The 23,152-nt window shown below is 40.9% G+C and overlaps 1 protein-coding gene across 3 annotated transcripts in view; it reads left to right on the forward strand.

Moving 5' to 3' along the window:
- DHX35 (DEAH-box helicase 35) overlaps positions 1-23,152 on the forward strand; it is a 69,464-nt gene that overhangs the window by 13,411 nt on the left and 32,901 nt on the right. For all 3 annotated transcript variants that reach the window (XR_013761673.1, XM_079126213.1, XM_079126212.1), the window contains exons 4-11: positions 5,219-5,296; positions 11,867-11,971; positions 13,784-13,845; positions 14,760-14,829; positions 15,211-15,270; positions 20,686-20,798; positions 21,632-21,728; positions 22,777-22,935. Coding sequence is in view for 2 of the 3 variants with exons in the window: in XM_079126213.1 (XP_078982339.1) it covers positions 5,219-5,296; positions 11,867-11,971; positions 13,784-13,845; positions 14,760-14,829; positions 15,211-15,270; positions 20,686-20,798; positions 21,632-21,728; positions 22,777-22,935 (744 nt within the window). In the remaining variant the exon portion in view is untranslated. The remainder of the gene's footprint in view (positions 1-5,218; positions 5,297-11,866; positions 11,972-13,783; positions 13,846-14,759; positions 14,830-15,210; positions 15,271-20,685; positions 20,799-21,631; positions 21,729-22,776; positions 22,936-23,152) is intronic.

The raw sequence follows: 23,152 nt of genomic DNA on the forward strand, positions 1-23,152 counted from the left end.
CTATTATTATCCCCTTTTTATAGATGAGGACATTGTAGAGAGGTTGGGGAATATAGAAGAGACATAAAAGGCCATTTGAGATCTAGTAATGTTAGCCTGTTTTGAAATTAGTCTATATTGTTATTTTGTCAGCATAAATTATGTTAGGGTAACAGAGAACCTGAAAATCTGAGCAGCTTAAAGACACAGAGGTTTATTTCTTGCTCATACTGTGTGCTCATCTTGGCGTTGAGCTGTTGTGTCGTCCCTGGTACCCTGACTGATGGCACAGCTCTTAGGTAGGACTTGTTGATCTTGTTGTGTTAAAAGGCACCGTCATGAGATGTCTTCTAAAACCTCTGACCAGGAGTGGCCCTCCTGCTCACATTTCATGGGTCAAAGCAAGTTGCACAGCCAGGCCTGATAGCAACAGGGCAGCTATGGGTGTGACCCTCCCAAGGAATGAGTAGCAGATATTTGGAAGAATACAATACACACAGTGTTCTGGTGTCGTCCCCCCCCGCAAGCTTAGCTGCTAGGGAACAGAGAGGGCCTGCTGAGGGGCTGAGTCCTAGGAGAGAACGGCCAGGAGAGAAAGGGAGTAAGGGCTGAGGATTCAGACTGGGCAATGCGACACTACACTCACAAGATATGTTTTAATATTTTCATTTTTTTGGAATATTTAATAGGTTTGCATGATTTAAAAATCAAAAAAGCCTGAAAGGATATATAAAAAAAGATTTCCCTAGTGCCCTATATTCTGATACTCATTTCTTTTATGCAGATGCAACCAATTTTATCAGTTTCTTGAGTAGGAATTTCATATGCATTTACAGAGAAAAGAATATGAATATTCATTCATATATGTATACATGTATACATTCTCCCTTTAAAAACACGAATAGTAGCTCGTGTACATGTTTTAGTGCACCACCTCGTCTTTTTTCACTAAATGTACCTTGTTCAGTTTCCTAGGTTCTATTATGTGCACCAAATTTATTTTACCAATCCCCAGTTGATGGACATTTAGATATTATCACAATCATGCAATGGATCAATTAGGCATATATTTCATTTTGTACACATAGGTGTGTGTATATATGTATATACAGGATAAATACAGTAGATTTGGAGTTACTGGCCCCAAGTACATGTACATTTGAATTTAATTATTTTCAGGAATTTTATTTCATTGTAAGTACTTAGTTTGGATAGGAAATACATGGTACAAAAATTTGAAAAGTACAAAGTAATAAATGGTGAAAAGTGAATCTCCTAAGCTTTGTTGGTTAGTGATTATATTATTGGTCCAAATGTCTGCTACACTTTCTGTGGATGGCTCTTCCCTTTTCTCCTAGCCACTCGTTCCCCTTCTCTGAGACAGTCACTGTTTTCAGCTTATTGTGAAGCCGAGTTTGAGTTATGGCCTAGGAAAATCGGAAAGGCTAAAGAACCAAAGGTAAAGGGAGCATTTTTTCCCCTCTTTTTTGCCAAATTTATATAGTAACTTTCCTTGGAAAAGTACAACATACCAAAGCAGTAAACTCCAGTTTTAAAATCCTACAAACTATATTTGGAAGCTTGATGATTTTTTTTGCTCGAGTCTAACAAAACAATGGACCATGAAAACAGGCTTTTCTTAGCCCACTTTTGTTAATGGTGTTTTTGGTGGAGTTCTTCCTAATTCCATTCATTAACTAGAAGACCAGATTTGGTGATCCTTAAATAGCATGTAGAAGCAAGGTGGAATTAAGCCTCTGGTTTGGTGATCTCCCTTCAATGCATCCATTGCCCCCCCCCCCCCTTTTAAGATATTCTTTAGTTGTAGATGGACACAATACCTTTGTTTTATTTACTTTTATGTGGTGCTAAGGATCGAACCCAGGGCCTCACATGTGCTAGGCAAGAGCTCTACCACTGGTGTGAGGCCCAGCCCCTCACTGCCTCTTGATGTCAGCATTACTTCTCTTGGCAGTCCATGCATGCAGTAGAACTCTGAATCACATGGTGTATTGAGGTGGCAACTTCATGGACAGATTGTTTATTTTTATGGAAATTTTGTTTCTTTTAGCTCTACTACAAGACATTAGCTGCATGCTTGTTTGAATTCCGTGATAGAATTATGTCCTAGTTATGTGTCAGGGCTTTGGTCTGCTGAGTTTCAGATTAGCTGTATGCATGTTTGAAATTGGGTGGTAGAATTGTCTATAGGTTATGCATCAGGGCTTTGGTCTGCTGAACTTGAATGCCAGCTCCTAGATTTTTATTTGCTTCCTTGGACAAGTTATGTGACCTCTTTGTTCCCTCTCCTGTATGTTGTTGATGATACTGTCTTTTTTGAGGATTTGTTGTGAGGTTTACACAGCTAGCTGCTGGTACTTAGGAGGCTGTTCAGTGAATCTTAGCTATTGTTCTTATAGTTCTGTTCTTGTATTTGTGTTGATTGGGGTGGTTGGTAGTATTTTGTGTATGTAATTAATACAAGAGAGAAAAACATTATCGGTTTTATAGCAAAACCTCCTCCCCTTACATCGTGTACAGCATTTTGTTCCTTACTGCTATTTTTTAAACATTTTAACTTATTATAGACAAAGAGAAAAATTGAAAAAATAATATAGAATTCTCTTATGCCCTTCATCTCACTACTAGTTCAGTGATCAAAAGCAGGACCTTAACCTTGGGCCCAATGCTAGTACTAGACTACAGATCTTACCCGAATCTCATGTTTTCCCCATTAGTGTTCTTTTGCAGTTCTGGGACCCTCCATTGCGTTTGGTTGTTACTTTTCCCTTGTTTCCTCCAGTGTGTGAGAGTTCTTCAATTTCTCAGTGTCTATTAGAGAATACTAGGCATTAATTTTTTAGAATATCTCTCAGTTTGGGTATCTGTCCTGTTTTCTCATGATTGGAAGGAACTTAGGCATTTTGGGCATGAATATCACAGAAATGGCACTGTGTCTTTCTTAGCGCTTCATGTCAGATTTCTCCGATGTTAATGAATCTCATCACTGGTGATGTTAACTTTGATCCCTTTACGAAGGTTTCCTTTATAGTCTTTTCCTTTATAGTTGATAAATATCTTGGGCGAGATGATTTTATTTTGCATATTCTGCTTCTCTTCAAACTTTAGCCTTCAAATTTTAGTGTCTTTCAGTGAATCTTATCTGCAGAAGTGATGGTTTTCTTTTTTCCCTCTTTCTCAATAATAAATTATTATGGTCAATAATAAATAAATGGAATCTTCTCTAAGAAAGAACTGTCCCTTCTCATTCACTTATTTTGGTTATTTATGTGTATTAATATGGATTCATGGGTATTTACTTATTTTTTATCAGTTAAAATCCAGTACGGTGATTGTTTATTTTGTGGCTCATGTTGTTCTGTATTTGATCATTAGAAACTCCTTCAGTTTGGTTCCTGTTTTTTTCTATAAGAGTCTGCGTTATTTTTTCTTTTTTCTATTGTGAACTGGAGATTGTACCCTGAGGTGCTCTATCCCTGATCTACATTCCCTGGCCATATTTATTTTTTATTTTGAGGTAAAGTCTTGCTAAGCTACCGAGGCTGGATTTGAACTTGGTGATCCTGCTTGCCTCAGCCTCCCAAGTTGCTGAGATTACAGGTGCGCACTAATCACACCTGGCAAGCTTCCATTCTTTTTTGATCATTACCTTGTTAGTAGCAAAAGATGTGGCTCGTGTATATTCTGTGCACAAGCTCTGTTTACTTTTATTAGAAAATGGTGTTTAGAAATCATGAAATCATGATCTGGATGCTAGGGTGCTCATTGCTGTTTCAGTGGACTGATAAATACAAGTATGAATATTAACCCATACATAGAAAGGCATCTATCTACCTGTGTCTGTTCCTCTCTATATGTATTAAACACCATGAGTTTATGATGCTTCTTTTTTTAATTAATTATTTTATTTGTTCTTTTTAGTTATACATGACAGTAGAATGTATTTTGGCAAATTATGCATACATAGAGTAAAACTTATTCTAATTAGGATCCTATTCTTGTGGCAATCCTTCTTTTTTGATAGTCTGATTCTAGTCCAGTACCCTAGGGCTCATTTTAGCCTTCCTTTATCTGTAAATTTTCCCCACCTGTGAGAAACTCACTCCTTATTAGCTGCACTGCATTCATGAATCTGTTAAGTTCAAATATACAAGTTAAATAGTTTTGGAATTGCTAACCCATATCCCTATTTGAGTATTTACTGACATTCACTAACAGATGATAGCATTTATGTACAGTTATTTTCGTCTTTAGCATTTCTGCATCCACTGAGAATATTATAGTTCTTAGGTTAGTTCTTCTGCACCCCCTTCAATGTGATTATGTTACTTATTTGCAATGCAGAAAGGATCAATGTTTGTATTGTATTTCCTTTTATTTCCCTGCACATTCTTGTTGGGTTTTTTGTTTTGGGGTATTGGAAAAGAATATGAAACGTGACCATGGGTTCTACAGTCGGAGCCGCCCAGAGTGATCCGTTCAGAGCACTGCTGCTCCTTCTTCATCCCTGGTACTCTGTTGCTGGTTCCCCTTTAGTTTATATATTATCTTTCTATTATTTCTTTTGAACCAGTAAGCACATAACATGCAATAGTAATTATATTCTTTTTTCTATTTTAGAACTAATATATATTTTTTAAAACAATTAGACATTATAAAAATATTAACCTACAGTTATCCATGTTGATTTTTAAGTGCTTATAATCAAATAAATTCATAAATAAGTCAGATAAATACATTTAATCAAATTTTACATATACTAATATAATATAATGGTATATATCCATGTATAATTGTGAATAACTAGTTTGATTTAATTTGATTAAGATTTGTCACATGGTTATTTATATTGAGCTGCCTCTATGCATAGTTTAAAATTTTTTGTTCTACGCGTTTAGCACTATTTTGAGTCACTCAGGGATGGTTTTTCCCCCTTCAAGGCATCTGCAGTACATGGAAATTTTGCAGGACTGGAGCATCTGAATGCTAAATTTGTGCTTTGTGCTTTGGTTCTTTGGTTTATCAGCTTTGATGTGAACTTAAGTGATTACTTAACATTATCAAGATCTCTCATCTCTAAAATAATTCTCAAAGTTTTGCTGAAATAAGAACTGTTATTCCTTTGGCAGTGATTTTAACACGATGCAGGGTCATTTTGGGGAAGTTGCACCAGGAAAAGTGGTGTCAGATGTGTACTCAGGTGTGATTCTGCTTACAGTACCTGGCAGAAGCTGGCTGGACGGCGGAAGGAAGGGTGGTCGGCGTTACCCAGCCTCGGAGAGTGGCTGCCGTTGCAGTGAGTTTCTTTCTGTCTGCACCTTTTTTTCCCTTTTTTTAGTTATTTCCTCAAAACTACAGATAAATGCAAGTTGCTCCTTAAGAATTTAGCTCTTAAAAAAGAACCATGATTTGAATATTTTTGTAAAATTGATAACTGTACGTTATGAACATTTTATGTAATAAAGTACTGAGGAAGTAATTTATTTAAAAAAAATTAAAAAAAATTTTGGTACTGGGGATTGAAACCCAGGGGTGCTTTACCACTGAAGTATATCCCCAGCCCTTTTAATTAATTAATTTATTTTTATTTTGCTTAGGGCCTTGCTAGGTTGTGGAGTTTGGCCTTAAACTTGTGATCCTCCTGTCTTAGTGTCCAGAGTCTCTGGGATTATAGGTGTGTAACACTGTGCCCAGCCAAATAATTTTCTTTGGAATGGTCATTATTTCATTTTAATAAGGTCTGTTAAAGTATAATTTACATGCAGCAAAAATGTTCCCTTCTCAGTCAAGCATAGTGGCAAATCCAGTGTACTTGGGAGGCTGAGGAAGGAGGATCACAAGTGCGAAGTCTGCCTGGGTAATTTATCAAGACCCTTTCTCAAAATAAAATAAAAAGGACCAGGGTGTACTTCAGTGGTATAGGGCCTTCTGAGTTTAATCCCCAGTAACACACACACACAAACACACACAAACACACACAGAAATCCCTTCGCATATATACTGTTTGATAAATTTTGACAAGTGCATAGTCCTGTAATCACTGCAATAGTCATGATTGAGAACATTTCTAACACACCCAAATAAAGCCCTTTGAACTACCATAATTTTAATAAACCTTTTAGAGGAACCACAAAACCTATAAATATCACAGGTGATATAATGTAGCATTGCATCTTAGACAATTTATTGCATCTGTCCAAAATGAGTTTTGCTTTCTTGTAGTCATGCCATCATTTTCAGCCAAATAATTAAAACAAAACAAAACAAAACAAAACAAAATCTCAGCACTTGGCAAAAGTATTGTGAACATTTGTTAACTTAATTCCAAGAGTCCCTTCAAGATAAAGATGAGTGGTTGTCTGGTTGGACAGAAAGAATTTTATAAAAATGGGAACATGAACATACGCTTATTGTGTTGAGTTTAACAAAAGAGGAAACTGAAATGAAATAGGAGCAGCTTTTGAACTGTAGATAAATGTTTGTTCAGCACAAGAAAGTGTATTAAAACTGGAAAAGCAAAAAAATTATTAAGAACTTCATAATATTCCTTATTTTTCAAACTATATATTGTAGTTTTCCTTTTATGAAAGAAGAGCAAATTACCACACATTCATCGTCTGCCTTCTCGTTCCCCATTTGTAGATACAGAACTGTCATTTTCGTTTCTAGATTTATAATGTATGTATTCTTAGTCATAATTCCTGCAGGTGTTTAATTCTAGTTTGAATGGATTAAATGCTTGTTGCTAATTATTTTCCATGTTTCGCCAATCCCAAATTGCTCATTTTTGCTTTATTTCTTGATTGGCTGAATTTTATCATCCAGTAATTGTTTTTATGTGCGTGATAATATTTGAGTGTGATCTCAATGTAATTTTTTTCTTTTTTCTGTGCTGGGGACGCTAGACGGCCATGGGCCTTGTGCATGCTAGGCAAGCATGCTACTGCTGAGTTGTAACCTCAGCCCTAGTAGAAAACTCTTGATTTGCACTCTCCCTGGCAACTGTGCAGACTTCGTTCCACTGACTTTCAGAAACTCTAGTGAAATCTGAGGTCTGGAGGGCTTTCTCTACCTAACTTCTTGGTTTACCTTTTCTTACTGACTGCTTTTAAGATTCCTTTTTCATGAGGATATGTATTGATGTTATCATGCAGTCTCATATTTATATATTTTTTTCTTCCTGGTACTGGGGATTGAATCCAGGGGTGCTCTACCACTGAGCTACATCTCCAGCCCTTTCTATTTTATATTTTGAGACAGGGTCTTGAACATACCCTCCTCTTGTCTCATGCTCCCACATAGCCAGGATTACTGGTATGCACCATGGTTCCTGATGTGCTCTCTCAATTTTTTTTTTTTTAATATGGAAAAACTCTTAATCTTCAGATTCAAATCTCTTTGATATCTGGGTATACTTTTCTGTTCCAGTTATTTTATTCTCTTGTCTGAAAGTACTAGATGTGTACCCTATTGTCTGTTTTTAATATTGACCACTATCTCTGGAATCTGCTTCTCCCCTCTAGTTTTATGGGGTTCTTCAAGACTCTCCATAATGTTCATGATTTTTTCAGTCAAATTTATTCGTTTTGATTCCTTTATAGTTCTACCTCAGTCTCATAAACATATCTTTGAATCTTTTCTTTTTATTAAAGAAGTGAATGAAAGGAGATATACTTTTTATGAATTTTAAAATCTGTAATACTGCAAACATTAAAAATTCCAGAAAATACCTGTTTGTTTGTTTTTTTTCCTTGATGGTACTAGGGATTGAACATGGGGTCTTCCACCACTGAGCTGCATTCCCCAATCCTTTTTATTTTTTATTTTGAGACTGGGTCTTGCTAAGTTGCTGAGGCTAGCCTTGAACTTGTGATCCCTCTGCCTCAGCCTTCTGAGTTGCTGAGATCACAGGTGTTCCCCACCATTCTTGGCTTGAAATTTCTTTTAAAACTGCTTTTTTTTCTCTTGTTCTTTCCTCCTTTATTCCTTCTTTTTTGGCCGGCTTTCATGCACTAGGCTTGTGTTGGTACTCTTGTGAGAAGTTCTTATCTTTGAACATGTCCACTGGCCTCCTCAGAGGTGTGAGACTGTGCTAGTGTGGACATGGCTTGGCCTCTCGGTGATGCTTGTACCCTTTGCTGAGTGGGCATGAGGATGAGGATCTGGTGATGCACTCCTTGGTGTCTTGAGAGGTCTTTATGGCTCAGGCTACAATTCTCAGGACTCTCTGATTTGAGATTTGATACTTGTGTCCTGCCCACCTGTCATCATCTCACCCTCTCCCTTGTAACTCTTTATTGCCAGAGTAGGCCTCCACTTTGTGGACATTTCCTGTCTCTGGGGCCTGAGTGCTGCCCCTTCTAGTGGGAGGATTTTGGGCCCTGCCTTTTAGAGTCGTGACGCTGACATTAGGAAGCTGTAGTCCACTGCTGTGACAAGGCAAGGCCTCCCTTCTGGATTTGGACCTCACATGTTTGGCAGCTGTGCTTCCTGGTTTACTGTTTGGGCTTGTAGCTGCCTCCTTTCATTGAAGATGGAGTTAATTTTGTTTATGTTTTAATTCTTTTCTTTTTATTTGCTTCAAGAGGACAATGGGAACAAAAAAATGCCTTTATTTTGACATCCTTTCCTGGATAAGAAATTCATTCTGTTTCCCCAAGGTATTTTTACTATGTGTAGAGTTGTTTTTTTTTTTTTTTTTTAATATATATATTTTTAGTTGTAGATGGACACATTACCTTTATTTTATTTATTTATCTTTATGTGGTACTGAGGATTGAACCTAGGGCCTCACATGTGCTAGGTGAGTGCTCTGCCACTGAGCTACAACCCAACCCCTGGAGTTTTAATTATTGTTTAATCCTTTCCTCCAAAGTCTGTTTTCTAATGGTCTTCTAGTTAAAAATTATAGGTAAAGATTTAAAAGGGGTATGTGTGTATGTGAGTAAAATGGGGATAGCCTGGAAACTGCTGCAATGACAGAGTTAACCTTTTATGTAACTGAAAGATGACTCAGTTACCTAAAAATCAAAGCAATTTTTCCTGTTTGTGGTTTGGAATCCCAGCTCTTAATCAGTTTGCATTTTGGCTTCAAATTTGTAGCCATGGATAACTTCCATGCAACCACATGCTTTCTCTTGAAAGAACAAAGAATGTATAAATTAACCGTGTAGTATTAATAGAGCTGTCACATTTGTAATGCTGCATCTCAGAAAGTACTGTGTGTGCAGACTGAAATCTGAAAGGAATCTGAGCCTGAGAACAGATTGCATAAGCGGGGCTTGGTCTCAGTGAGAGGCAGTCAGTAATGAGCGTGCTCACTGGCCTCACACGCACATGCGCTGGGTATGACTCGAGACCGGGCCCTCCCGCACCTGAGGTTCAGACCAAGCTGGGAGCATGTCTTCTTTCAGCCCCCTCATTTCTAGGTCTGAAGGTATCTCGATGACCTCCTGGGCTGTGTGAAAGCTCAGAGGCCAGCACTTGCCATCTGCTCAGTGACTGGGTTTTCTTTCTTTTTTTTTTTTTTCCCTTTATATATTTGGGTTGTCAAGAAGATGGTATTTTTCCATTCCAGTTGATGTGATTACTGGGAGCAGAACATAAACAATGGGGTAAAAATCTGTTAAAAAACCAATAGATGGCCAGGCATGGTGGCATATACCTGTAATCCCAGCCACTTGGGAGGCTGAGGCAGGAGGATGGCAAGTTTGAGGCCAGCCTCAGCAACTTATCAAGGCCCTAAGCAAGTTAGCAAGACCCTGTCTCAAAAAGAAAAATAAAAAGGGCTGGGGATGTGGCTCAGTGGTTAAGTACCCCTGGGTTAAATCCCCAATAAATCACCTCCTCCAAAAAAAGAAAAGAAAAAAGCCAATAGAATATAATCTAGTATGTTTAATAAATGAAGAAATTTTTTAAAAGTGTGAAAAGAAAAGCATTTTTTAAGGCAAATGTATACAAATAGTGAAATAACAAGAATTAATAAGTTCGACTTTTGTTTTATAGGCCCACAAAATGATGTTTAAAGAAGAGGATTGGTTTACTTCTTCGGATTCTTACAAGCCTGTTTTCCCCACAGGCTCCTAGTGACTCTGTGCACATTCTCTATTCATTTTCTGAGATTTATGATATGACAATGTGTAGTTTAAAGTGAAACAGTGTAATAACAAAACTGGTGAAAAGCTGGTTATGGGGACACAGATGCTTCAGAGGTAGGGCAGTGCAGGATGAATTTCTGGTTTCATAAGGTGATTTGAAAGGCTGCGTGGGGTAGACCAGCTGCTCGATGATTGATTGTGTTTTGGCCTGCCAGAGCTGTAATTTCAAGTCACTGGACCAGGCAGAGCCACTTCTGAGCCTCATCTGCTCTTGAGTTCCTTAAATAGTGATGGGCAGATAACACTGGGTGTGCGTGGCTAGGAGCTGTGCAGGAGCCTCTGCTCCTGAGCCTGGGGCTCTGGGGTGCTGATGGCTGAGTCAGTAATTTCTGCTGCAGGACACCTCCTGTGGCAGCCACTTTCCAAACTGGGCCTCAGGAACTTCAGGGGTGCCGGCTGCCTTACCTGTGGAGGGCAGCTGATTGCCTGCCACACCCGGTTGGTTGTGCCAGGTCCTGGTGGCCTCCGTTCATGTTGCTTCCCTTTGACTCTCAGGTAGCTTATGTAGTGAATTTTAATTTCTTTTAAATTAAATTAAAAATCATCATTGGTCTTTTATTTATTTATTTTTTTGTTTGCTTTTGAGAAAAGGTCTCCCTAAGTTGTCCAGAATTGCCTCAAACTTGCGATTCTCCTCCCATTAGCCTCTCAGTGTCTGGCATTACAGGCATGAGTCACCATGCATGGCTTACATTTATTTACTGTTTCAAATATTTTCCATTAATCTGTTAATAGCCTTTGAATAGCCTTCTTGGGGATAATTCAGGGATTTTTGCTTGTTGGATTTTTCTTTTAAATATTTTCCCTTACACTAATTTTTTATTTGTTATAAGTCAGTGGGTAAAATTCTGTCTGTAGTGTATGGTCTTTATAGTACATTATTTTTGTCTTCTTTTACTTTATTGTGCAAACTTGGATCCTTTCTTAGTCTTCTCATCTGGCCTTTTTTTAAAACCTGCCTCCTTCATTTCCCCTTTCAGGGATCTTGGTAGTTGTGGTACTATTGAGAATTGTTTAGGTATGTGGCTCTTTCGGCCTCCAAAGAGAGATTGAACTTTGTCCAGTATTGAATTTGATCATTGCGTTTCTCCTGCTTCCATTACCAGGGGAAGGTGCTTTATTTTAAGAATGGAGAAGCGAAAAGTTGTCACAGGTTGGTGTGCTTTTTCTTTTGGAGCAGGGCAAATATTGTCATTTCTTTTGTTTCCTTTTTACTTTGGCCACAAAATTTAGAAGAGAATTTGTGGCTTAGCTTGTTTCAGATAACTTTAGTGTATGTATTTAAATTTCTTTTTCTCATTGGTGTAAATCTTTAGAATTTTATTGGTCATTTCTTTGAAATTTATTTGTTTATTTGCAGTACTGGGATTGAACCCAGGGCCTTGCACATGTTAGGTAGGTGCTCTACCACTGAACTGCACACCCCTCGCCTTATTTCTTTGATCTTGATCTATAACATCTTTATATGATTTCATTTTTAGTTTGTTTGCTTTTATAAGTGACCCCAAGACCATGGTAGGATGAAATGAGGTATATAAATGCATCAGTTAGTAAATTACAGAGGTTTTCATACTTATTTTCTGACATCCTGCTCCTTTTCTTCTTACTTACCATGTACTGTTTAATCAATGGCCTCTCGATTATCCGAGTATGTGCTCTGTGCAGTAATTGCTGTGTCTCTATTTTCAGCATGATCTTTCTTCCCAAAGGTTGCAGGGAGAGTAGCCGAGGAGAGGGGTGCAGTACTGGGCCATGAGGTGGGCTACTGCATCCGCTTTGATGACTGCACCGACCCGTTGGCCACGAGAATTAAGGTGAGGTGTTCAAGCTGCTTTTCCTGGTGTCAAAGGAGGAAGAGTGTAGGACACAGAAGCCGTGGCAGAAAGTGTGGGAAATTGTCCTGGCCCCAGGCACTGTGGTTTGCTGGGAATTACAGAGCTCTTATGCAGTGTCCTTGAATCTTGGCTCAGAAAGGAACTCAGGAGTAAGGTTTAGCCCTTGGCCTACAGATGAAGAGGTGAGGGCAGGGGAGGTTAAATGGCTTGCCTGTTGGTGACAGCACTGGGACTCAAAACTGTCTTTTGTTAGGTCTGTTTTATTTTTTTTCCACTGACTCCTATAGCTAGCTAAATACAGAAACAGGTCTGTTAAAGAGGTAAAAATGGACAAGGTAGTATAAACTGATGAAGTGTAGAATTCATAGATGATGTTTTAACTAGCTAGATCTTTCCTATTTTGTATGATAATGGATTTTTTCTGTGTGTTATTTGGCCTAGTTGCTAACATCAAAATAATTAATATCATAGTAATCGTTGTATAATCAACTCAGCAGGGCTCTACTGTGTACCACAAAGCTTGAATCAAATCTAATCAGATTATGCAATAAAACAGTGATCAAAATGCTCTGATGAGATGAAGATTGGTTATTAAAATCTCAGTTACCTTTTATTTTGCAACAGAGAAAAATCGAAAATAATCAGATGAACTAAATGAGCAATGCAGTGATTTATAAAAAATATGGTTCTTGTTTTCCAAATTTCTATATTTTGTTACCACTGACATTCCTTTTGCTAGGGTAAAGGGAATATTCTTCTGTACCATCAGATATATTTAATCTAGCTAATTTTCAGTGGATCACTAACCACATGATTGTTTTTGAGTCCTTCATGAGAAACTTTTGTATTTCCTTTGGCCATAACTCCAGGGCACTCAGTTCTCGACTGTGGTTTGTCATTAGTGGCGAGTTCTCACTCCTGATCCCGTGTGTGTGTGAGGCAGGTGGTACAGATCCAGGTGGACTATGGTGGAAATGCAACCTGCTCTTAAACCAAAACAAGAAAAGCAAAACATACATAGCACACAGGGAGGTGTTTGGTCTCGTTAACGTAGCAACTGTGTTCGTGGTGAGTCTGACAGCATCCAGTTATTACCGCACATTTCAAGAGTATTTTACAAACACTCATAGGCAGTAGAACTGATGTTCTTGAGTACTGGTGTAAGCTCCTGTGCTAAACTTTGTCTGTATCACCTCATTTAGTTCTCATGATATCTCTGTGAAGTAGATTCCTTTATTACTTCATTTACAAATGAGGAATCAGGCTCACAGGAAAAGAACTTGCCCAAGGTTTATACAGCAAGTAAGAGGCGGAGGCCAGGTCCGAAGTCCCAGTGGTGTGACACTGTAACCTATGTTCTTAACTCAACCTCACCTGGCTCCCTAATAACGTCTGTAGAGCTTAAGGTAAAGAACCTCAGGAGCCGCAGTCCAGTCTTTGGGAATTGTAAAAGCAGTTATCTCAGACTGCCAGCATTCCCTGGGCAGACACAGGTTTGTCTTCATTGCCCCATCATCTGCAGGACCAGAGGAAATGGACTTTAACTGGTGTGTGAAATTCTGCTAAGAGATGTGCAAGCCCAGCAGGAACCACATGTTTGAAATCTGTTTTGGTAACGGTTCTGTTGCTCGATAATAAAAATGTTGGGCTGTTTCCTCACAGTCCTTTGTAGGAATTGTCCTGTACATGTGCTGACAAACAGAATACTTGAACTTTATGGAGTTATGCTTGGATTTAAAAAGAGAATCATTAGTATACAGTGTAAACGAATTTTGTATTTTTATTTTTTAGTTTCTTACTGATGGAATGCTGGTGAGGGAAATGATGGTTGATCCATTATTAACAAAATATAGGTAAATATGTTTTTCCTATAATTTCCCTACAGTTTCCAAAGTCCACAAATAGATTAAACAGTATTTATATCAATAGGTGAGATTCACATCTGTGTTCAGCTACCCCATAGCTTTTCTCGTAACCTCGACTGTGTTGACCTTTTATGTTTTACTCAGAATTTGGATAGCATAGCCCTTTATAGACAGCTTGGAGTCTGGCTTTTTATTCACAGAAAGTAAATAAAAATGGGCACAGAAATTCTCTGTTCTTACTTGTTCATTTATTTTTTTAGTGTCGCTGGGCCTTGAACCCAAGCCTCGTTCGTGCTAGGCAAATGTTCAGCCACTGAGCTATATCATCAGCCCTCTTGTCAGTTAATAGCCCGTTGAGTTGTCCTTTCTACCTTGCTTCTGTTACACTCTGGGTTGATAGTGACTGTAGAGAACTAACTGGGCAGTGTTTTGTTGAATATAAGGCCCAGAGTGCAGATAATTAATCACTTTCTCCTTCATGGTCTTTGCCCATCACACACACCATAAGGCTCTGTGGTACATGTGTGTCCCAGCTGTGATCACCTGCCTGCTTGTTTGTTTCTACGGCTTGCCAGACTTAAGGTGACTGGGCCTCATTCTGGTATTTATATGCCCTGTGGCACGTAGATTGTATTGTTATTGGAAATCACATGATAGATCCTGTAGGAATCCATGTGTTGGTGAAGCTCTTTAAAAGTCAGCAGTAAATCACCACTTTCTTCACCAAGATATGTTGAAGTGACCATGTTTATTAGTTTAAGAATTATCTCATTGTCAAAGAGTGACTTGGATTTCCTTTTGATCTGAGGTGATTGTAGGAGGGCTGAGTACCCACAGGTTCCTTTGGTGGCCTGGATGGGGTGGTTGTTTCGATGTTCACTGACAGTGTCCCTTGATTTTAGTGCCATCATGCTGGATGAAGCTCACGAGAGGACCTTGTACACTGACATTGCCATTGGCTTGCTGAAAAAGGTATGGCTCCACTGCCAGAGTTTTGTTTTTATGTTTTTCCTTTTTGTACCAGGGGTTGAACCCAGGGGCACTTAACCACTGAGCCACTTCTGCAGCCCTTTTTCTCTATTTAATTTTGAGACAGGGTCTTGCTGGGTTGCTCAGGGCCTCCATAAGTTGGCTGGCTTTGAACCTGTGATCCTTTTACCTCAGCCTCCCAAGCTGCTGGGATTATAGGTGTGTGCCACTGCATGTGGCTGTTTTTGTTTTAGCTTTTCCAACTGTTGCAATTTGGAAAATTCAAACAAAATCAAAAGGGGGAAACAAAAATGTCATCCATCAGATTATTTTATCCATAAATATTGCACTGTTACCATTGTTCCTAATGCCTTTTTTTTTTAGATTCAGAAAAAGCGTGGGGATCTTCGGCTGATTGTGGCTTCAGCCACTCTGGATGCAGAGGTAAAGGCATCTCCCTTCCTCCTGTTCTCCCCACAGCACTGGAATTGTTGGATGAGTCCTCGGGAAGGGAGCTGTGGCAAGAGCTCATCTTTGGCAATGGCCTGCCTTCCTTATGGGACCATCTGCTGTCCTAGATTTCACATGATCACAGGATACTCCTTTTCAGCATGTGGGTGGAAATTAGCCTGTAATTAACTAAGGGAGTTCATGATTACCTACTTGTCTCATTTCTCTACACGCTGTCTTTCTCCCCACACGGGCGACTTCTTTTTATTACTTTTTTCAGTGTGAGGCTTGAATTTATTTATGATGAGACCTTATATGTTTAGTGTTTGTGTGTGTGTGTGTGTGTGTGTGTGTGTGTGTGTGTGTATGTGTATGTGCACGCCCACACGCACAATTGATGTTTCACCTGTACGTTTAATAATTTCTTCCAGTTAAAATTTTTCATGGTGGGCTGGGACTGCAGTGGTAGACACTTTCCTAGCATGTGTGAGGCCCAGGGTTCTATCCCTAGCTCTGAAAAAAATTATGGCTAGGTTTACATTATTTTTCTCTTGATGAGTAATATTTTAGTTTAGACAGTGGTTCAACTCTATAGATATTTTTGGCCATTTGCTATTTATGTATGTAAGCACTGTACTAGCTGCAGGGGATCCATACACTTCCCAACTCCTTAGGGGAAGCAGACATGTAAGTAGATGTTTACTGTTTGGTGAACTTAAAGTATGGGTAGTCAAGGAGGGAGCACTTAACTCCAGCAAACTAGGGAGTATCCAGAAACGGTCAATGAGGAGGTGGTATCTCAGCTCCTGAGAAAGATGCATAGTGGTTTTCCAGGTGGGCAAACTGGGGAGGGTCTTCCTGAGCAGGTACTGAACCACAGTAGAAAGAAACTATGAGTTCAGGGAGCCGTGAATCTTACCTTGCCTGCCAGGCCCTGCAGGGTTGATTCATCCCCCGATCACTGCTCTGACTTCCTCTCCTTCCACCACCTCCTATGTGTTCCCCCATTCCGGCCACAGTGGTCCCCTTGCTGTTCCTCAGAAAGAACAGGATACATCTGCTCTTGGGGGACCCCTCTTTCTAGATCACTGTTTCCTCAGGCAATTTCCATGGATCTCACATCATTTCATTCCAGTCTTGATCAGACCATATCTCCTTCCTTCCAAAGCAGTGTTGTCACAGAGTTGATGCCTGTGTTGAATAAATTTTGATCCAGTGGGAAGCAGTGGGAGAGTACACTAGAGAGGTTGGCAAGGGTCAGATGCTGGAAGGCCTGACTAAGCGAAGGGGGATGTGGTTACATTGTGCACCTGCTTGGGAGCCGTGGGGGCAGGTGAAGCAGAGCAATGACTTGATCATATTTGGGTTCTAGAAAAATCATGTTGGATGGTGTATAGATGACACAGGAGTAGATACAGAGATGCCAGTTAGGAGGCCAGTTCTGTAATTCAGGAGAGATGTGAAAAAGTTCTGGCTCTGGCTCCTAGTCCTTCGTCTCCCTTTAGCTTCAGGAATGCAGAACAACTTGGAGAAGGAAAAGCTCAGTGTGGCTAAGACAAGTGTCTGCACATGTACTCAGGTGGGCTTCTCAGACCTTCTCTCAGGCTCTCTGAGTCTGTTGTTAGGGCTGCCCATGACCACTTCTGAGTCAGAGCCTCTTTGTTGCCCTCTTCAGTTCTCATCTCCCTCACTCCTGGTATCTCCTGGAATGTTCTCTCTGAACCCAGGGGTGTGCTACCACTGAGCTGCACCCTTGCTGTGTTTTATTTAGAAACAAGGTCTCACTAAGTTGCTAAGGCCCTCACTAAGTGGCTGAACCTAGTCTCAAGCTGCAGTCCTCCTGTCTCAGCTTCCTGAGCTGCTGGGATGACAGCCCTGGGCCACCCGCTGACTGGAATGCTCTTTTGAGGACAGTGCTTACTCCAGTTCTTCCTCCATGGCCTCCTGACACAGGCTATCTCTGTTTTACTTCTGATCTTTGCCTCTTCTTTCTTTTAAAAATTAAATTTTAAAACTGTCCCAAATAGCTTTAGTTCTGGTGAAAACTAGAATGTCCAAGTCTTTTCCTAGAGTTGTTGCTTATCAATAATAATTGCTCAGAATTGCCTTTCATTGTCTTTTCACATAGAGATTTAAAAATAGCCACTGTTCTACCAGTACTAGTTGACATAGATATAGGTGATTTCCTGGAAGTAGTCTTTTTTTTCTTTCAAACGGGAAGGCAGTGTGTAGGAACTTTGTCATACCGTGGTGTGCTATGATGCAGGGCTTGCTGGGACCTCAGCAACACTCAGCTGGGCCTGTGGTGAGCAGGGTCACTTATTCCTTTGTCCCTTTCTTACCTATGCGTCAGTACCTCCTTTGTGAGGGAGGATCTGTGGGGCTGAGGGGATCAGCGTGTGGGTCCATGCTGTGAGGGTGTGGTGGGTAGGCGTGGGTCCACGTGGGTGATGTGTGAGGGCGAGGAGGTGAGGGGACGGGTGTGAGTGGGCAGGAAAGGACAAGAGTGAGGCGCTTTTGTGGGATCAGGTCAGAAATGGCTGAGGTAGCACTGTGATTTAGAGGCCTGGGATTTCCTGGAACTCTTCTCTGGCCCCTGGCTGTAGGCGACAGACTAATACCAAATTGCCCAGTGGGATAGGGCTGCTGATGTGGTACCTGCTCTGTTTTCATTCAGGGACTAGGGTGGCGCAGCTTGCAAAGGAAGACACTGGTGGCTGCTGTGGGGAGGCTGAGATAAGCTGAGTGTATGGGGCTGGTCACGCACTTGCTTTGCGGGTTTAGCTGCTTTGTGAATGTAAGCTCACTTAAGTGAAGTTACATACATGACCAAACAGTGACATTTATGACACAGTATAATTACCAGGGTTTTTTCCCCAAGGACTGGGAATTGAATCCAAGGGTACTCTGCTACTGAGCTACACGCCCAACTCTTTTTATTTTTTGTTTTAAGCCAGGGTCTCACTGAGTTTCTGGCCTCAAACTTGTGACCATCCTGCCTCATCCTCCCTAGTTTCTGAGATTATAGGCATGGGCCTGGATCATTGCAAAGTATTTCTTAACCATTGTATCACGTGGTGTTGTTTTTTATTTCTGTCCACATGATAGAAAATATGGTTGCTGACAGTTACCATACTTTTTGTCACAGTTTCAACTACTTGGAGGGAGACTTTCTCCCTTTTCAAATTCCTGGAGAAGGAACTTGAGGTCACCTGGGCTCTGACTCCCACCTAGGACCACTGTGCACGGGTTAGAAATTGTTGGTCAAGGGGTAGACATGGCTGCTGGGACCCCACTTGTGTGGATCAGGTAGAAGCAGCTACCAGGGAAGGAAATCATGGTGAGCTAGAGGACAGCCCAGCAGATGTCCCCATCATTTGCATTTCTTTCAGAGATTGTCCTCTTCCAGATGTCTTGTTACGTTTATTATCATGTCTCTATGTCATTGTGATGCCACCTCCCATGAACCTGACTTAGAATCTTTTTCCAGTTGTGTTGCGCTCATTTCCAGTTCTGATACTACCTCGAGACTCTTGTACTGTTGATACTGGATTTCTTTGCTTTATTGTGTATTTTATATTTCCAAATAAAGATCTTCTCAGTACCTGCTGAATTATTTGTCTTGAAAGAGTAACCTCCCATCTTTGCTCTCCAGTACCACATATTCCTAGGCAGTTAAGGAATATGTGGTGCTGTTAAGCAGTTAAGAGGATGGAGAGCAGCCACCCTCTCCAATAATATTGTCAGGGCATCATCTCCCTCCCTGTTCAGCATCCTTTCTGGTAATGTTCGGCTCTGTCCACAAACCCTTTTTCAAATCTTCCTCCTGCAGCTTCTGGAGCCCCGCCATCTTCCCTCTCTCCTGCCTCCTCAGTAGCTTCCTCCTGGGCCCTTGAATTGCTGTTCTTCCTCTTAAGGTTGCCCACTCCCATGGCCCCTGATTCAGCCAGCACCTCTTGTTTGTGGCGATCTTGCCTGTGCTTCTGTGCACCAGCCTGAGCTGTCCAGCAGCCTGCTGAGGGATCACCTTAACTCACAAACACCGTCTTCTTGAGTTTTCTGTCGCAGTCCCTTACTTGTGATCATAGTCATTCAGGCCCGAGTCTGTCTTTGCTTTAGGAAGTTTTTATCCCTGAGTAAGAAAAAAATCCCATCCTCCCACCCCCCCCCAGCGGGAACATGTGTGCATGCACTCACAGATTGTCAAGTCCTGTTTTGGCTGCTTAGCCCCAGCTCGTGCTTTCTCTCTTCCCCTGAGCCAGTTCAAGAGCTGCCTTGATTAGTCTATTTGGCTTCTCTCTCTTATTCCTGCTGCCCATCTCTAAAGTGGCCACCAGAGTTCAAGGTCCAGAACACAGGTCTGATAATATCATGCCCATCCTCACCTCATCTTGCCCATCAAATATGTGCCCAGGCAGCATGGATTCAGGCCCCTTCAGAGTGATAGCTATGATCCTCTTCCTTGGCTCATCTTATGGTTGGTTCTTTGCACATCTGCCTTCCCTGGACTGCTTGTTGTTTTGGGGTATGTTTAGTCTTCTCACTTACTTCAGTGTGCCTGTGCTGTATACTTGATAGGGACACAGGAAGGCTAAAGTGACTTGGAGGGAATTCAGGCAACAGGAAAGTGAAGGGTAGTACCATGTGGGATTCTCTGTAGCTCACAGAGTTCTTTTGTTGGCATGAGGCACTTTGATGTCTGCGCTTCCTCTTCCCAGACAACTCTAAGGCTAATGTGTAGCATCCCAATGTATTGTTAAATCCAGTGGATTCTTTTAGCAGTACTCTTCCAAGCCCATTCACTTTGGATTTGATTCCATTTACTAGTGCTGCTTCTGGGCTCCTGAGTTGCCAGCACAGGCCTCACAATTACATAATCAGGCCTCAGGGAAACTGGAATATAGCTGGAATGGGAAGGTCATCAGAGTCAAATAATGGAACCCTCAACCAACCCAGATGTCTGTGTCCCCTCACCACCTGGCACCAGCAGCTTCTTATCTAGTGTTAACTCACTGCCAGTGTGGTCACTTGGTCACTTAGCTCTTCTTACTCAGCTTCTCCTAGTATGTTGGGGGAACACTCACCATGAAGGGATCTTGGTGGTATCTCCTGTGGTCATTGGCGAGAGTTTATAACGTCATCCTCTTGGCTGCAAGTTTGGCATCCTTTGGTAAAGTGTCATTGAAACATGATTCCCCACAATTTCAATAAGAAGACTGTTAATATAAAAATTATTTTGCAGTGCATAATCTATTTTATACAGATATGTACATGCACACGCACAAGCACAATCTGATCCCTACCTCTCATCTCTCTCCTTTGCCAGTTTTATATTTTCTTTCCATGAATACTGTGGCCTTTTTGTTTTTTGAGAGAAAATGAAAAAAATTTTTTTTTTTTTTTTTTTAGAAATTTCGGGATTTCTTTAATCAAAACGAAACCAGTGATCCAACCAGGGATACATGTGTGATCCTTACGGTGGAAGGGCGAACATTTCCGGTGGATATCTTTTATCTACAAAGGTTTGACTCTTGATGATGGTGTTTAGAAACCTGGGCCTATAATGTGGAATGACAGGGAATTGTGTCTGTAGCTCTAAGCACAATGAGGAGGAGCGTGGTTTTGCTCAGGTCACTGCTGAATTTAGACCCTTGAAACTGACATGCAAATTTGTATGAAGAGCAAAATGATGAAAGACTGAAGGGAGGGGCTTGAGAGTTTTCTGAACTGAGGTGTACAGGGATGCCTGTCGGTGAGGGTACTACTGGTGATTCAGGTAGCTCTCTACGTCCTCAGCAAGAAGGCCTGGCTGGCAATTTTGAGAGGAATCCGCCTTGAGCTGGGAAGGGGCCATTGTAATTCTTGTACCTAATTGGGCAGACTGACCAAGGACCGGCCTAGTGCCTGGTAAGTCCAGAGAGTTGTGACCTTGACTTCTGAGTTGCTCTAGCTGGAGAGCACATCATCTTAGCTTGCTTAACCCATATGTGCTGCCTGTGGCCAGCAGGGAAAATGAGCCAGGGAGAGGGTGGGCTTCAGCATTGGAGCCACAGCCCCAGGCTTTCCCCAGCCTGGCATCTTTGTATGTTAAGACAGCACATCTGTATGCATATTATATCATTTTTGTTTCTTTGCAGATATAGCTGAAAATCATAGTTTATGTATAATTATGGAATTTTTTAAATGAATGCTGCATAAAAAAAGAGTGAATATTTGTTTTTATTTATCCACATACTAATTACCTGTTGGGCAGGCCCAAACTCACTTTCCTGAGGTTTTGCTGCCAGCTTATTAGGTAATTGATTTATAATTAATGAGCATATTCTAGTGATGAATTTATCTCATGTGTTTTCAGTCCTGTTCCAGATTATATCAAATCAACTGTGGAAACTGTGGTGAAAATTCACCAGACCGAGGGAGATGGAGACATACTTGCCTTTCTTACTGGCCAGGTAATTCCATCGGGCCTGATGAACAGACATGTGGAGGCAGCACGCCAAATACAGCTCTGTCACTTCCCTTAGCGATTTATTTCATGTTTCACTTTTTTTTTTTTTGGGTGGCACTGGGGCTTGAACCCAGGGGTACTGTATCACTGACCTACATCCCCAGCCCTTCTTATGTTTTATTTTGAGACAGTCTCGCTTAGTTGCCCCAGGCTGACCTGGAACTTTCAGTCTTTTTGCCTCTGCCTCCCAAATAGCTGGGATTATAAGCATGTATAATTGCACCTAGTTCATTTTATTTTGTAGTTACTTAACTGTTTAAAAAATTTGATGTCATTCATGTACCAACTGGATTATTGGGAATCATTAGCTCTTCTGTCTACAGAGGGTTAACTGTATTTTAAATTTACTAGCTGGTTCCAGAATAAGTTAGGTAGTTGAGTGTGTGGACTGTTTTGTTGGCCAAAATTGAATGTTACATTATGTGCGTCTTGCTGCATGCTTGTTGCCACTGTGTGCCTCTTTTCCTGGTGACACTTTTACAACTCATTCTGGAGTTGGTAAGTGGCCATCTTCCTGGGGAAAACAACTGAATAAGCCCAAGTGCACCCTCAAGGTTGTAACATTCTTTAGAACTACCTCACAGTCGTAACCTTTTCCACTGCCAAAACATTTTCTGCAATAGTTATCTTTTCTGGGGAAAACTTATAATGATGTTATAGGCCACAACTTGTCCATTTGCATGAAATGCTTTATTTTCTCAGTACACAAAAATGGAGTAAAATTGTCATTGTTTTTATTTATCGGGAACTCTCCTATTAACTACAGGTAGTTTAGTTTTAGTAATCAATTTTATAGTTTCAAATTTTTACCCCTCTGGCACTATTGTTCTAGCATTTGTTTAAATACCATCCCAAGGTGGAATGTTGTTTCACTGAGATCCATGAATCTGACCAAAATTAAAATTCTGATCCCAACTTTCATTGTTTTTCAGTATGATAAAATGACATGCTTCATATTGTTCTGTTTCTTTGGTTTCTGATTCAACGTTCAGGAAGAGGTGGAAACTGTCGTGTCTATGCTGATCGAGCAGGCCCGAGCCCTCGCTCGCACTGGAATGAAGAAGCACCTCCGGGTCCTCCCCATGTATGCGGGTCTGCCTTCCTTTGAGCAAATGAAAGTGTTTGAAAGGGTGTCACGCAGCGTCAGGAAGGTGAGACTTACCTTGATGACCAAGGGTGTTTGCAGCCGTCTATAGTCATGCTGGGGCCTGGGGATATAGCTTAGTGGGTAGAGTGCTTGCCTTGCAAGCACAAGGCCCCGGGGTTCAATTCCCCCAAAAAACTATGCATAAGTCATTAGGGGCTGGGGCTGTGGCTCAGTGGTAGTGTGCTTGCCTAGCATGCGGGAGGCCCTGGGTTCGGTCCTCA

Source organism: Sciurus vulgaris, assembly GCF_902686455.1.
Source record: "Sciurus vulgaris genome assembly, chromosome: 2".
Lineage (NCBI taxonomy): Eukaryota > Metazoa > Chordata > Mammalia > Rodentia > Sciuridae > Sciurus > Sciurus vulgaris.